The sequence below is a fragment of the Phocoena sinus genome, chromosome 20 (genome assembly GCF_008692025.1).
Source record: "Phocoena sinus isolate mPhoSin1 chromosome 20, mPhoSin1.pri, whole genome shotgun sequence".
In the NCBI taxonomy this organism is placed as follows: domain Eukaryota; kingdom Metazoa; phylum Chordata; class Mammalia; order Artiodactyla; family Phocoenidae; genus Phocoena; species Phocoena sinus.
Window position 1 is genome coordinate 43786094 of NC_045782.1, and position 15394 is coordinate 43801487.

Sequence of the window (15394 nt, forward strand, 5' to 3'; positions counted from 1 at the left end):
CTTCAACTTACCTGATTAATTCTTATATTTGTATCTAGAAAGTGTTCATTAAATATTATAATATTGATTTAATTTGACAGAATTATCTCAAAAAAATTGCCAGGACAATTTCACAGTAAGAGTAGCACTACAAGGTGGGAATATATGTGTCCCTATAGATCTATCACTGGTGTTTTTATGGGATGATGATGTACAAGGCATTGTTGTTATAGCCACCTCCTTCATCCTTAGCTTTCAGATAACCCAGTGAGACAAAACCTAATTTGTTATTCATTGATTGTTTAAATATAGGCAAAACACAACGTGTATGTTAAATACAATTATTTAGTCATTAGAATAGCACTTATTGAGCATATGCTATATATGCCAGGCACTCTTCTAAGCACTTGAGAATCATCAATAAAACAAAGATTCTCACCCTCGTGGAACTTACATTCTCACCAGGGAAAGTAAAATAAACAGAATAAATAAGTAATTTATATAGTATTCAATACAGTAGAAAGTGATATGTGTTATAGAAAAAAGTAAAGGATCAGCAGTACCTGAAGAAAGATTTTATGAACATCATTGGAGCCAAGCATATTGCCATAGTGATGTCTGTTAAACATTAAGCAGAGCAATGAGGAAGGTGAGGATAGAGCCAGACAGATTTCTAAATCTAAGTAGGACTAGCCTGGAATTTAGTTCTGTATTGAGCATTACGTGCAGGGCACTCTGATTTACTCTAAAGGAATGTAGTTATCAAAGATGAATCAGACATTTCCTAGTTGCCCTCAAGAATCTACCATAATCTAGTAAGGGAAGACAGACATGTAAACAATTAGCTGAATAACACAAGTTCTAATTAGCCATATATGTATATGGTTGCTGAAAGGGAGAAGCAATTAATTCTGCCTGGGGGATCTATCAGGGAAGCAGAAAAAGTGTAGCCTGAGCAAATTTTGACAATGAGTGAGATGTTTGGCAAAGTATGACAAAGACTTTTTCTCAGAAATTGGCTAGCAAATAGAAAGGAGTCATGTGACTACGCCGGAGAGTACAACTATGTACAATTAGTGAAACAAAGGCCACAGCGCATAGAATTTCAGATCTCCTGGCTGATCTTTCCAGTATTTGTCTGCTAAGTCTTTAAATACTATATTTGAAGGGACAAGAATTTTGAAAATGATGAAGCAGAAAGAAACTGAAAATAAAACTAAGGAAAACAATTTAATAAGGAAAAGAGGCAGTAAAGAAATTATTTTGGATTATTTGATAAAATAGTGATAGATTCAGAGATCAGAGAAAAAGATATTATTGCCAAAATAAGAAAAAGAATGAATGTTTTAAGAGACTTAGGTAACACTAACCATAACTCAATTGCAGTCTAGAATAAAGCAGTAGTTCCCCATTGGCTGGTTCAGAGCTATAGTGCTTGATATTGAATATTTCTGCTTTTCCTTAGTTCAGTTTGCCTGTGAGTATTTGGACTTGTAAAGGACTGACCTGTTTTTCAGTTCGGTTATTGCAATATTTTTTCTTTTTCTTCTAATGTCATTTATCTGAAATGAGAAATGTGCTGATTCCAAAATATATTTTACTACATTTCTTGGTTTTGTGAAAAAAAGCAATAGAACAAGTGATGTTCATTTTTCTAGGAATTACTATGGTAAAGCTTAGTTTAGTAAAACTTGTTAAGTTCACAGTAAACATTTACATTTTATAAAAGCTGTCAGTAGCTCTTCATTTAATATAAGAAGTTGAACCTGTGAAACGAAGGCTGTGCCAGAAGATTTTTTTAATACAAAGAAATTAAAATGGATTGTGTAACTGTTATTTAACTTAAATCTATACTCCAAGTATAGATCTCCCATAGTTTAATCTTTAAAAGATTCATAGATGGATATAACGTATAAAAAGGAAAGACTTTAGGCTTCTTTTTTTAACAAAGCTTTTTGCTCCACTTCATGTTGTGTATTTCTATATCATTCTGCCTACTGTTAATGAAATATATATTCTCTTTTTATTAAAACATATCAAACCATCTTAGTGTGTTAGCATATAGAACCATTTTAGTAAAAGTACCCTGCTAGAACCTTGCTTTAAAATCATATAATGTACCAGTAATACTGCCATAATGATAACCAGAAATTTCTATCACTCATCCAGCTGTTAGTTTTTATTTGAATTTTGTTTTAATGTGAATAAAAGAAAATAAAAAATTCTCATTGTCATTGGTCTTTTCGTATTACTCTTCAGTTTATCAGCTTAAAAAGTACCTTATAAGTATTTTTCTTATTAAAAAAATAACAAATTTGGACTTTTGTTTGTTCTTTTGTTTCTTCTGCAGAAAATTTTGAAGTGCAGAGATTTATTGGTCTGTGACATGCAGGGCACCTTACTATGCATTGGCAAGGCCTTTATTGCCCAAGTTTGATCACTGCTCTTTGAAACCATAAAAATACAGAGAATTGAGGGAAAGTGACAAAGATAAAGAAGGAATGAAAAATACGCTTTTTAAGAAAGAATTAGATTTGTTTAGGTTTAAAAGGAGAGGAGGGTACAATGCAAATAGTGCTCACTGGATTGAGCGTTAAGATAGCTGGTTTCCAGGCCTGGCTCTCCAGTGAACAAGTGAGTCACTGTAGATAAATGACTTCACTGTCTCCTAAACTGTGAAAGGAGGGGATCTGACTAGATTGGGGTCAGCTAGTATTTTAGGCTTTGCAGGCTATATGGTCTGTGTCGAAACCATTCAACTCTATGGTAAACAGCTATTTAAACAAAGAGACAAGGCTGTGTTCCAGTAAAACTTTATGCAACAGGCCAGATTTCATCCACAAGCCATAGTTTGCTGACCTCTAGTCTAGATGGCCTTTAAAACATCTTTTACATCTGTGTTCTGTGATATTGCTTTATTATCAACATCACATAGTAAAAGAATTGCTGTTCAGTTATTTTCTATGCTATCTCAGCCAGAGGCTAGTCAGGAGACAGAAACCACACAGATATTTTAACAGAAGATGTTATATATAAAGAATTGTTAACTAGGTTTTAAAGAACTGAAAAGGTAAAAGAGAACACTGAGATATCATGGACTTAGCAACTTCAGAAAGCAGCTACCCCTTCTGAGCCTGTAAACGAGAAGAGGTTGGGATGATTAAACCATAGAAGCTTGGGGGAGAGGCCCCACAAAGCTGAAACAAACATCTCTGTGAAGGGGCCATGCTCAGCTGATGCTAATATTTCTGAGCTCCAAGGAGGGCTCTGTGGGGACAGGACTTCTGGGGGCTGCCCATCCCCCCCCCCTTTTTTTTTTTGGTAGCTACACACATATGGATAAAGAACCTAGCAAAAGAAAATAGACTTTGGTTAAAACAGGAGGGATTGTATGAAACATAAGAAAGAACTAATTCACAGAACCAAATTAGAACCAGTGGGGATGGTGTAATTGTCCCCAGTGATTTTAAATAAGAGATTAGAAAGTTATCTATTCTGGATAGTTTTAATTTCAGAATGCAGAAATCGAGATTATCTTTTACTCTTCTGATATTTATTCTCTTCCTCTCTCTGGTGTGTCATGTGTCATTTGGCTTCCCTTTCTTGGTTTAAGTTCCCTGGACTAGCTTTCAAAGACTTTTATTTCCTTATAGAAACTATATGTATAATTTGGATAAATTCCTTTTGTGTGGGTTTCCAGTAGATCCAGGTAAATAAGACAGTTGGGGTAATCGAAGGGTGAGGGGAATATACGTCTCTTGCACTTGTTCTTATTCTTTTCTCTCTTCCTCCCCCTCTCTTCGATTTTCTCCATCTTTTCTCTCTCTTTTTCAGCTCATGGAGCACTTTGTAACTGACTTTGTGCCATTTATCATAGCCCTCTTTATGTTATTGTTATGTCTTACCTTGACTGAGGATGTGGACATTGCTTCACTGGAGCTCAGCAGCCAAGAGTGATCTCAGTTTGCTTCCTTTCACGCACTCCAAAATATCACAGAGGTAGACTAGCAATGAAGGCAGCGAGGGCACCAAGAACAGAGCCTGGCACACAGGAGTCTCTCAGTAAATAATTGTCATGGAATTACTGAACTAACCCCCAGCACGGTATCTTACATAGTTGGCAACAGATTGAATTAACGGTTTAATTAATCACGTATGAGCTCTAAATAACCATTTTCTGATGGAAGTTTGGGGGTTTTTTTCTTTCTTGTTAAAAGCTTTTGTCTTCAGCACTTCCAGATTCTTGGACTCAATAGCTGTCAGTATGTAGCAGTGCCGTTTTACCCCCATCTTCTGCCATTTTCTCTGTCTCTTTCGTGGCTAGGTTAGGGGTTAAAGGATTTATAGATGCAGTGGGAAGCCACTGTTGCTTGACCTTCATCTTCAGAGAGCAACAACACGTTCTTTGGAATTCATGGACATTGGCAGTTCCCTAAATGCTATTTGGCAATTCTCTGTCCATTGTCCCAGGTGCCCGCCTTTCCATTATATACATATATATACACACATGTGAAAATTGTTTTTAGGATGTTTTCATATTTCATTCTTTACCGTGAATGAGAAATGTTGAAAATAGAGCTTCATGGTTCTTTTCTAGCTTAATATAATTTGGAACAGATTTCTGCACTGATGTTTATACAGATGGGATTTGTGACCCAAAAGAAGCAAAAACTAATAATCTTTGTTGTCAGGTACTAATGTGTTTGCCAACTTGTTGCTAGTATTCTCTATAAGTTCAGGCATTTGATAGTAGTGAAGGAGCCGCAGACAACTCTTGACATGTTTTCCTGGCACATGTTCCAGACACTGATGAGGACTTTGAGTTGAGCAAATTCTCAGTAAATGTATCTGCTCTGATTCCGAAGTCTGGAGATACAGACTAACTGACAGTTTTCTAAACTTAGGTATTCTGACTAAACTCTTCTGTCTTATCAGCCACAAGCTCCACCCACCTGGAGGACCTCGCTTACCTGGATGAGCAGAGACATACACCTTTGAGAACTTCTCTTCGAATGCCAAGACAGAGCATGGCCGGTGCTCGCACACAACAGGATTTAAGAGGTTAGAACCACAAGAGGGCTTTGCATGGGGATGCCCAGGGGAAAATGGAAATGGGCAGTAGGCAAAAAGTTCCTTTGTTTCCAATTTCCACACCTATTTAAGCCTCCCTTAAGTGAGCATGTAACCAGTTCATTTCTGCTGAATCTAGAGAGAAAGATGAACACAAATACATTGTACTCATCATCATAGAAAGGCAGTGTAATTACCAACAGTTGGAAGCATTGAATCCTTGAAATTCTGAAAGAAAACAAGTGGAAAGGGCTGGGGTTGATGGGGAAATAACCTTTTTAAGGTCCTGGGTTTTAGAAGTAATTGTTGACCAATTTCAGCCCTAGCCCTATTGCAGGTGAACTTGATGCTGCTAATTTGTTTCACTAGAGAATGCATTTCATTTACATTCTAGTGGCCATTTCTAGTGACATACAGTACTTTTATTTTCTTAGAATTTTAGTGCTTCTAGTCCTGTCATGGCAACATCTAAACAACTTATCCTTTTCCCATTCAGACACCTGTTTCTTTACACCCTTTGTGCATGCTACATGCTTCTGCAGTCAGGAACCTGATGTTTTTGAAGACTTTTCATTTTGTTATAACCACAGTCTAGTTGAGAGGCCTGTTATTGGTGTCTCTGCTTGTGCCTCTTGTTTGTTCAAGTGAACCAAACTGTCTGTGATAGTCTTAACAGATGGTCTGCTTTCTCTAGTATCTAGTAATCCATAGCTCTACTACATCAGGTGCATTATTTATTTTATCTTATAGATTATTTGCATCTTTGCTTTGCTCTTCTCCTCACCCCTTGTCCTGTGCCCTACTCTAATCTGTGTAGTGCCACATGCATAACTCACACAGGAGGGGACTCAAACATGCCTGCTGTCCATTCTGGAAGTCATTATGCTGACCATTTTTCACTGATGGCTCAGAAACTAGGAGCATAAGATAATTAGTTGTATTGCTACAATTACCATACCTCCCATCAACAGTGGTGAGTTGATGGCCTCAGTCATGGTTTTAGTTCCCAATCCTATCCATCCTTGCTTGCCATTTCTTCAGTTAGCCACATCTTAGTTGTTTATCCCAGAAAGTGGAATTATGTCAGGTATTACTTTAGTGCTGCTATACTGATCATGTCCAAAGCCTGAATAACTTTATTCACAGGCCAACTAAGTTATTTGTGCCATGACCAGAAGGCATAACCATAATAAAGAAGATGGGATATAACTATTGATCTATATAGACCTTCAGATTTGATTGAAAATCTGCCACATTGGCATCACCTTGCATTGCATTACTGAAAAACATACTGACATTGTTGATTTTATTTTCTGCTTTGCTAGTCATTGAATAATGGATTTTATACTACATCAAAAACAAAAGTAATGACAGATTTCAGCTATGTATTTTTGAGAACTCTTCATGTTGGGTTTTATTGATACTTGATGACACATGTCTACTTCCAGTATCTAAAGATTTTAGTAAGGTCTTCAACGGATACATTCTGGTGAGCTTGATGTTTACACATAGATATCAGCTGTGTATAGAATCCAACGAAAATCTTTTCCATTTCACTGAGCTTCAGGCTAAACATTCAGTAAAACCAAAGTGCCTCCAAAGATTTTTCCAAAGCATACCTAAATCTTTAGGAAGCTCTCCACCTGAATAATGCATTCCTAACAAAACTAATTTCATATCCCTTGCAGATAGGGTTTCAACTTACTGCTTACATTAATACTTAAAGATGGAGTTTGTCCGTTGATGAGTGTGCTGTGGTATTAGTGTTTCAGTTCCTGGTATTAGTGTTTCAGTTCCTTAAAGCTGTCTTTTCTTTCAATAAGTTTTCTTTTAGCAGTCCAGAGGGTTGGAACATGCCATCCAGTTGAGTGTATTAATCCATAAGAGACAGGGTGTTTACTAAGCAGTATTTTATCTTCTAAAATTAGCATACTTTAATTTAGAACTTTGAAGCCCTAGACAATAACCTTCCCTCAAAAACATGTTATCTTGATTACTATTTACAAATGAACTCTGTAGCTTAGACATTAACAAGAAAGGAAAGCAAACTTGGACAGATTTTCCTTGTGTTTCTGTAGACCTGTTTGGCAAGCCTTTATAACTTGTGGTTATTATATCCAAAACAGTACACTTTACTATAGAAACAGAATCATATTGTTTCCCTGGTATAATTTTAAAAAATCATGTCACATCATGTTTTCTACTTTTATTTTAAGGAACATACAAATTGCAGTCGTATTTCAGTTTTATAACTTCCGCTAACTCTGGTTATGATCGAAGTAAAACAGCTTTACCCCAAAAAAGTAATAAAGTGATTGAAGACTTTTTTTAGTGTACATTAAGGTATCTCTTTCTACATTAGAGGTATATCTTTCTGTATTTTAAAGTATAACTCAAACAAGTCCTATGAAATAGTTTTTAAATCACAATTTCGGTTTTAAGTGACCCTGGATCTTCAGAAGAAGGTAGTCATGTACACTGTAGTATATCCAGTGGGTACTAAATTAACTGACTGATTTCAAGTACAGAGATTATCTGAAGTAAAATCACTGAAATATATGACGAGATGGCGAGCATTTATTGGGCCCTTCATACAGGCAGTCCTGCAGTATTTTGTTCAGAGCAGTGGTTCTCAAACTTTTTGGTCCCAGGACCTCTTTCCACCTTAAAAAATTATTGAGGACCCTAAAAAGCTTGTGTTATGTGAGTTGTATTGATTGATATTTACCATATTAAATTAGAACTGATAAATTGTTAAAATACCTATTCTTTTTTTTTTTTAATAGTAGACACATTAAGTGTTAATGTAAGCTCTGGAAAATTCCACCCTACCCCTGTGAGAGAATAAGAGTGGAAAAAGACAAATAATCTCTTAATATTATGAAAATAGCTTTGCCTTTGTGGACCCGCGAAAGTGTCTTGAGAAGCCCCGGGGGTCCCAAGATCACACTAAGAAAGACTGGTTTAGAGGATATCCTTGTAACTGAAGATAAGTTTTATGCCTTTAAGGATCACGCAGCCTGTTTACAGAAATGTGGAAAAGTGTAGTTTGAGAGTTGGTTAGAAGTTATTCATGAACATGGTTTAATAGTACAGGCATAGTTCATTTAACAGTTATCTTAATAATAACTGCAGTTGTTTGATCATAATAATAGTCTTTTGACTGCTGAAGCAGAAGTTGCTGAGGTAACCCATGAGCTACAGTTTGGATCTTCAAGTTCAGTATTAACATTAACATTTGCTTCATTAGTAAAAAGTCTTTTTTTTTTACTTCTCAAGACAGCTGTTTTGAACAACTGTTCTCCCAAAATTGATGTTTCCAGAGACCCAGCCCAACAGTGGGGAGGAGGTCACATAAGTGCACTGTCCAGGATCTTAGTGCAGCAAGTCAGTAGATTTCTAGCTGTCAACCGTCCAAGAGCTTGAGCTCTAATGACAAAATAGTTACAGTAGATTGTGTCCTAATGCAGAGTATACAGCTAGTTAACCTACTACATGTGCCTTTTAAGTCCCAAAGCCTAATGTCCTTGACAGATATTAATTTGAAATCTTAAAGGTTTTAAGTCAAGTTTTTAAAATTATTTTCAGGGTCCATTTTTAATTTAATCACCTTGTGTAAATTTGGGGTCATGCTAGACCTGAAACCTCTCACTCTCTCTGACCACCTTAATGGAATCTCTTTTTACCCAGATAAAGAAAGAAACTGTTTACTGTCCAGTAAAAGGGAAGAAGAGGATGTTGGTTTTTATGGATAAATGTAATAAATCTGAAGAAAGAATATATAAATGGAACCAAGGGAAGTTAAGATACACAAAGCAGGGCTTCCCTGGCGACGCAGTGGTTGAGAGTCCGCCTGCCGATGCAGGGAACACGGGTTCGTGCCCCGGTCCAGGAAGATCCCACATGCCGCGGAGCGGCTGGGCCTGTGAGCCATGGCCGCTGGACCTGTGCGTCCGGAGCCTGTGCTCCACAACGGGAGAGGCCACAACAGTGAGAGGCCTGCGTACCGCAAAAAAAAAAAAAAAAAAAAAAAAAAATACACAAAGCAAATCATAGCATAATGACTTTGAATAGTAGCTACTTGGGGTAAATTAACAACAGATTATTATTGATAAGACTCTGGAACCTGCCTGATATGAAATCATCATCGCACTATTCTGCTTAAAGAGATTATACATTCCTAATTGAAACTTCATTTCTCAATATGTGTTGGTTTCCTTAGGACTTTTACTAAATCCCATTACATAAATGGCCATTCACAGGCATTGGATTTAATTAATAGCTGCTTTAATAGATACTAGGTTGGGGGCGTATGTGCAAATGATGGTCTGACTCATTGGCAGAACTGATGTGAAATTGACCCTGACACAGTTAACTTGGCTTTGTCAAAGCAAAAAATTGAATTTTTATCAAATAAAATCAGTGTTTCATGCCATTTGTGAGTCCCCTACTTTTCCAAAACAATGAATCCTTTCTGAAGATGGCTAAGATGTATGTCATGAAGCTAATAATCTTGCATTAGCCTACTGAGTCATACATCCCTGAGGTTGCTTAGTCATCTTGATTATTGCCTGGCTAGCTCTCACATTTACAAGGGAATATTTCCATCAGTCTTTTCTATCTTACTGGTCATTGTTTAATTTTTACAAGATAAAATTTCTTTCTTTTTAGGTAAATCGAAAATCCAGAAATAAAGTTGCACACACATAACTGCCTATATATAAATATTAGGGTAGATTGTAAGCTTTAGTTGTATGAGGTGATCCTCTCACCTCCAGCCAGCTCTTTTGCAAAGTACCCTAAAATTTGAAAATGCAGTACTCAAACTGGATGTCTTTGTCTGCTAGAAAACTGATTTATACTTTTTGGAGTAGTCTAGCTGTAGGTTTTTAAAGCAGATCACTGCTTGTTAAAGTAGCTCCAGATCAGTACACAGATCTGGTTTTTATATAAACCAGCTTTAGTTGGTAAATCTGTCTTAAAATTTGAAAGCACAAACAGTGGCTAATATACAACAAAGTTCCTCCACAAGACCTGAAAGGGAAAATTAGCCTTTGGGAAAGAGAAGAGTCTATAAACCATTTAATCTTCTAACAGGGCACGTATTGACCTCTCACATTAAATAACACACTACTTAAAGAAAGGCTGTGGAGTAACATGAAAGAAATTCTAATCATGATTTCTAGTTCTGCAAGAATAAATCACTGAAAATATTTTTAAATGCCTTAAGTGCAATAAAGAAAAATAACTATTAAGCCATTTTTATGTTTTGATCTAAATTAGATTTAAAGGATAGCTTCCCAGTTAATCTTTCTATCATTATTTTCTCCAAAAGTGACTAAATCTTATTAAACTAACCGTAATGCCAGTAAATTTATTCAGGTAACACTTTGTAAAACATTTTTGATTCAGTAAAATGATCTAAGCGTTCCAGTCTTGCAGTATGTAATAAAAGATTTTTTATGTAATAACTTCCCCAGATACTAATAAAATATAGCACAGGAGAATTTCCTTTGTACGGCCATAGCTATTTCATCACTGAGTGTTCACTTTAAAAATGTTGAATCTGGGTTTCCCTGATGGTGCAGTGGTTAAGAATCCACCTGCAAATGCAGGTGATATGGGTTCGATCCCTGGTCCAGGAAGACCCCACATGCTGCGGAGCAACTAAGCCCGTGCACCACAACTACTGAGCCTGTGCTCTAGAGCCCGTGAGCCACAACTGCTGAGCCCGTGTGCCACAACTACTGAAGCCCGCACGCCTAGAGCCCATGCTCCGCAATAAGAGAAACCACCACAATGAGAAGCCTGCACACCGCAACACAGAGTAGCCCCCCGCTCACCACAGCTAGAGAAAGCCTGCGTGCAGCAACAAAGACCCAACACAGCCAATTAATTAATTAATTTTTTAAGTTTAATCTTAAATTTCAAGTAATTAGCCAGTTCTGATTCCCCGATAAAAATCTCACCTTCAAGACCAACAATCTAATAGCACAAAACTGTGTTGACATAGTTAAATAATTCTTTTATCAGATGTTTCACATTTTTAAAGGTTTACCATTCTTATACTTTCCCCACATTTTAAGATATTAAATGTGAGGAAACATGTGAAAAGTAGCAACATTTAGGAGAGTTGGATTTTCCCTATTTCTTCCACTATTTTTCAAGGATCATTGTTCCCTTCCTGAAAATTCCACTCAGCAATGATTCCAGGTTTTTCTCAACAAATGTTTTTCTATAAGACCGATGTCAGAAAGCTGAAATTTAATATACAAGTTTTTCAGAGACTCAAAGTATTATTTTCAAGAGGCAAATAAGCCTTTTCCCTTTTTTATCCCCACATTAGTAGAATACAATAGACTTCTTAAAACACTAAGACAAATGCTGAGAATGGGGCACTTTTAAACAGATAAAAATGATAGCTTACATTTATTGGAGTTCTTATTCTTTATAGACCCAGTGTTAAGAGCTTTAAACATGTTATTTAATCCTCACAATGCTTTGATGCAAGTGGGGTAGTAAGGAAACTGGGACTTAGAGAGATTAAGTAACTTGCTTAGAGTTACAGGTCTAGTAATTGGCAGTGCAAGGATTCATTTCATATATGGAAGACTCTGGAGCCTGTGCTCTTAACCACCATGCTATCCTATGTCATAGACAATATAATATAAAAAGCTTTAAGTAATATAATAATAGCAATACGATGGCTTATTGTACATAGTTCAGTACACCGGGGTGTTAAGGATGGGAAACAGTTGCATATAAACACTAATTGCCGGATGGTGGTTGCTAAGACCTGCAGGGAATGGAAAATGGAGAGTTGCTGTTGATTGGGCATATAAAGTTTGAGTCATGCAAGATGAAAAAGTTCTAGGGATCTGATGTACAACATTGTGCTTATTGTTAATCATCTCATATGATTATTTGCCATCAAATATCTTTTTTAGTGAAGTGTCTATTCAAATATTTTGTCCCCTTTTATTGGATGGTTTCTTTTCTTATAAATGAGTTTCAAGGGTTTGTTATATAATTTGGATACAAGTCCTTTATCAGATGGGTACTTCGCAAATATGTTTTCCCAGTTTTTGGCTTGTCTTTTCATTCTCTTAACAGTATCTTTTAAAGAACAGAAGTTTTTAGAAGTCCGGTTTATGAATTTTTGCCTTTGATGGATTGTTCTTCTGGTGTTGTATCTAAGATTTCTTTGACAAACCCAAAGTTACAAATATTTTCTCCTGTATTTTCTTCTAGACGTTTTACAGTTTTAGGTTTTACATTTAGGTCTGTGATTGATTTTGAGTTAATTTTTGTATGTGGTGCAGTGCATGATATGTATCAAAGTTTTCTGGGGTTTTGTTTTTCGCATGTAGATATACAACTGTTCTAACATCATTTGTTGCAAATACTGTTCTTCCTCTACGGAATTCCTTTTGCACCTTTGCACTGTCAAAAATCAGTCATCCATATATGTATGGATCTGTTTCTGGACTGCTTCTGTTCCATTCATCTGTTTGTCTTATCTTGATGCTAATACCACACCTTCTTGATTACTGTAGCTTTATAATAAAGCTTAAAATCAGGTATTGTTAACCTTCCAATGTTGTTGTTCATTTTCAGAATTGTTTTGGCTATTCCAGGTTCTTTGTATTTCCATATGAAACCTTGTAAATTTCTACCCATAAAGCCTGCTGGAATTTTGATGGGGATTGCATTGGATCTGTAGATCAATTTGAGGAAAATTGACTTCTTATCAATGTTGAATCTTCCAATCCATGAACATAATATATCTCTCCATTCATTTAGGTCTTCCTTAACTTCTCTCAGCAATGTTTTGTAGATGTACAGAGGTTGAACATATTTTGTCATATTTATCCTTCAGTATTTCATATTTCTTATGCTATTGTAAATAGTATTGCTTTCTGTTTCTAATTGTTCATTGCTAGTGAACAATTACATAGAAGCACTATTGATTTTTGTATATTGCTTCTGAATATCCTGAAACCTTGCTATTGCTTCTGTATCCTGAAACCTTGCTAAACTCATTTATTATTTCTAATGACTTTTTTTTTTTTTTTGCGGTACGTGTGCCTCTCACTGTCATGGCCTCTCCCATTGCGGAGCACAGACTCCGGACGTGCAGGCTCAGCGGCCATGGCTCACAGGCCTAGCCGCTCCGCGGCGTGTGGGATCTTCCCGGACCGGGGCACGAACCTGTGTCCCCTGCATTGGCAGGTGAACTCTCAACCACTGTGCCACCAGGGAAGCCCCCTCTAATGACTTTTTTATAGATTCCATAGGAGTTTCTACATTAAGATAATCATATAGTCTGCAAACATAGTTTTACTTCTTCCTTTTTCTTTTTCTTATCTTGTGACTCTGACTAGAACTAGTACATTGTTGAATAGAAGCAAAGAGAGCAGAAATCCTTACCTTATTCTGATCTTTGAGAGAAAGCATTCAGTCTTTCACCATGAGATACGTTAGTGATAGGTTTTCAGTAGATGCACTTTATCAGGTTGAAGTTGTTCCCCTACTATTGTTAGTTTGTAAGAGTTGTTTGATTTTTTATTTTTTAATCAGGAGTTTATGTTGGATTTTGTCAAGTGGTTTTTCTATATCTGTGCAAATAATCATATGGTTTTCTTTTTTGCTTTGTTAATATGATGAATTACATTGATTTTTCAAATGTTAAGCCAACTTTGAATTCCTAGTATAAAATCCACTTAATCATGGTGTATTTTTTTATATTGGCTTCAATTTACTATAATTTTTATATTTTTTTTCATCTGTGTTCATGAGATATATTGGGTTATAGTTTTCTTGCAATGCCTTTGTCTGGTTTTAATACCATAGTAATGAGAAAGTATTCTCTCCTCTTTAGTTTTATAAACAGTTTGTGTAAAATAGATGTTATTTCTTCCTTAAATGATTGGTTTTTGCTCATGAAGCCATCAGGGTCTGCAGTTTTAATTATGGGAAGGTTTTAACTATCAATTCAATTACTTTAGTAGATATAGGCTATTCAGGTCACGTGTGGGTTTTTTTAGTGGGCTTCATTAGTTTGTGTCTTTCAAGAAATTTGTCTATTTTATATAACCTGTTGAATTTATTGGTGTAAAATTGTTCATAGTTATCCCTTACCCTTTTAATCTGTAGTCATGTTACCCCTCATTCTTGATTCTATCCTTATTGATATGTCTTCTCTTTCTTTCCTTATTAGTCTGCTTAGAGATTTATCAGTTTTATTGAGCTTATTAAATCTTTTATTTTCATTAATTTTTCTGTTGTTTTTCTGTTTACTGTTTTATTTCCACTCCGATTTTTATTATTTCCTTTCTTCTGCTTGCTTTGGGATTTTTTTCTTTATTTGCTAATTTGCTAAGGTAAACGGTGAGGTCATTGACATAGACCTTTCTTCTATTCTAATATAGGCATTTTAATGCTATAAATTTCCCTGTTAAGTACTGCTTTAGCTGTATTTCACAGATTTTGTATTTTCACTTTCATCCAGTTCAAAATACTAATTTGCTTTTTGATTTCTTCTTCATCTCATGGATATTTCTGGGGAATTTCCAGATATATTTCTGCTGTTGATTCCTAACTTAGTTCTGTTATGGTCAAAGAGCACACTTTGAACAGCATGAATTCTTTTAAATTTATCCAGAATTTTTCATGAGCCAAAATATGGTCTATCTTGGTAAATTTTTCAAGGCCTTTATAATACTTGTGTCTGGGGTGTCCCTCAGGTTCACTGATTCACTAGGAGGACTCACAGTACTCAGCATATAGTCATTCCCATAGCTATCCTTTATTACAGTAGAATGATACAAAACAAAATCAGCAAAGGGAAAGGTAGATGGGCGAAAGTACAGAGGAAAGTGGACACAAGCTTCCAAGTGTTCTCTCTCAGTGAAGTCACACAACATGCACTTAATTCCTCCAGCAATAAGTTGTGACCTGTGTGAAATGTCTACCAGGAGATCTCATTAGAGATTCAGTGCCCAAGATTTTTATGGGGGTCTGGTCACATAGACCTCCTTGCCTAAAAAAAAAACACCAGGACTTCCCTGGTGGTGCAGTGGTTGAGAGTCCGCCTGCCGATGCAGGGGACGCGGGTTCGTGCCCCGGTCCGGGGGGATCCCACGTGCCGCGGAGCGGCTGGGCCCGTGAGCCATGGCCGCTGAACCTGCGAGTCCGGAGTCTGTGCTCCGCAACGGGAGAGGCCACAACAGTGAGAGGCCCGTGTACAGCATAAAAAGAAAAAAAAAAAAAAAAAAAAAATACCAAAACTCCAGACTTCCAGAAGAAAAGCAAGTATCCAGCATAAACAATATTGTTTGTACAA

At 36.4% G+C, this 15394-nt stretch overlaps 1 protein-coding gene across 7 annotated transcripts in view; it reads left to right on the forward strand.

Annotated features, from left to right (window-relative positions):
- The window catches only part of TANC2 (tetratricopeptide repeat, ankyrin repeat and coiled-coil containing 2), a 364111-nt gene that overhangs the window by 233146 nt on the left and 115571 nt on the right, over nt 1–15394 (forward strand). For all 7 annotated transcript variants that reach the window (XM_032616890.1, XM_032616892.1, XM_032616893.1 and 4 more), the window contains one exon: nt 4915–5040. In XM_032616890.1, coding sequence (XP_032472781.1) covers nt 4915–5040 — 126 coding nt within the window. The remainder of the gene's footprint in view (nt 1–4914; nt 5041–15394) is intronic.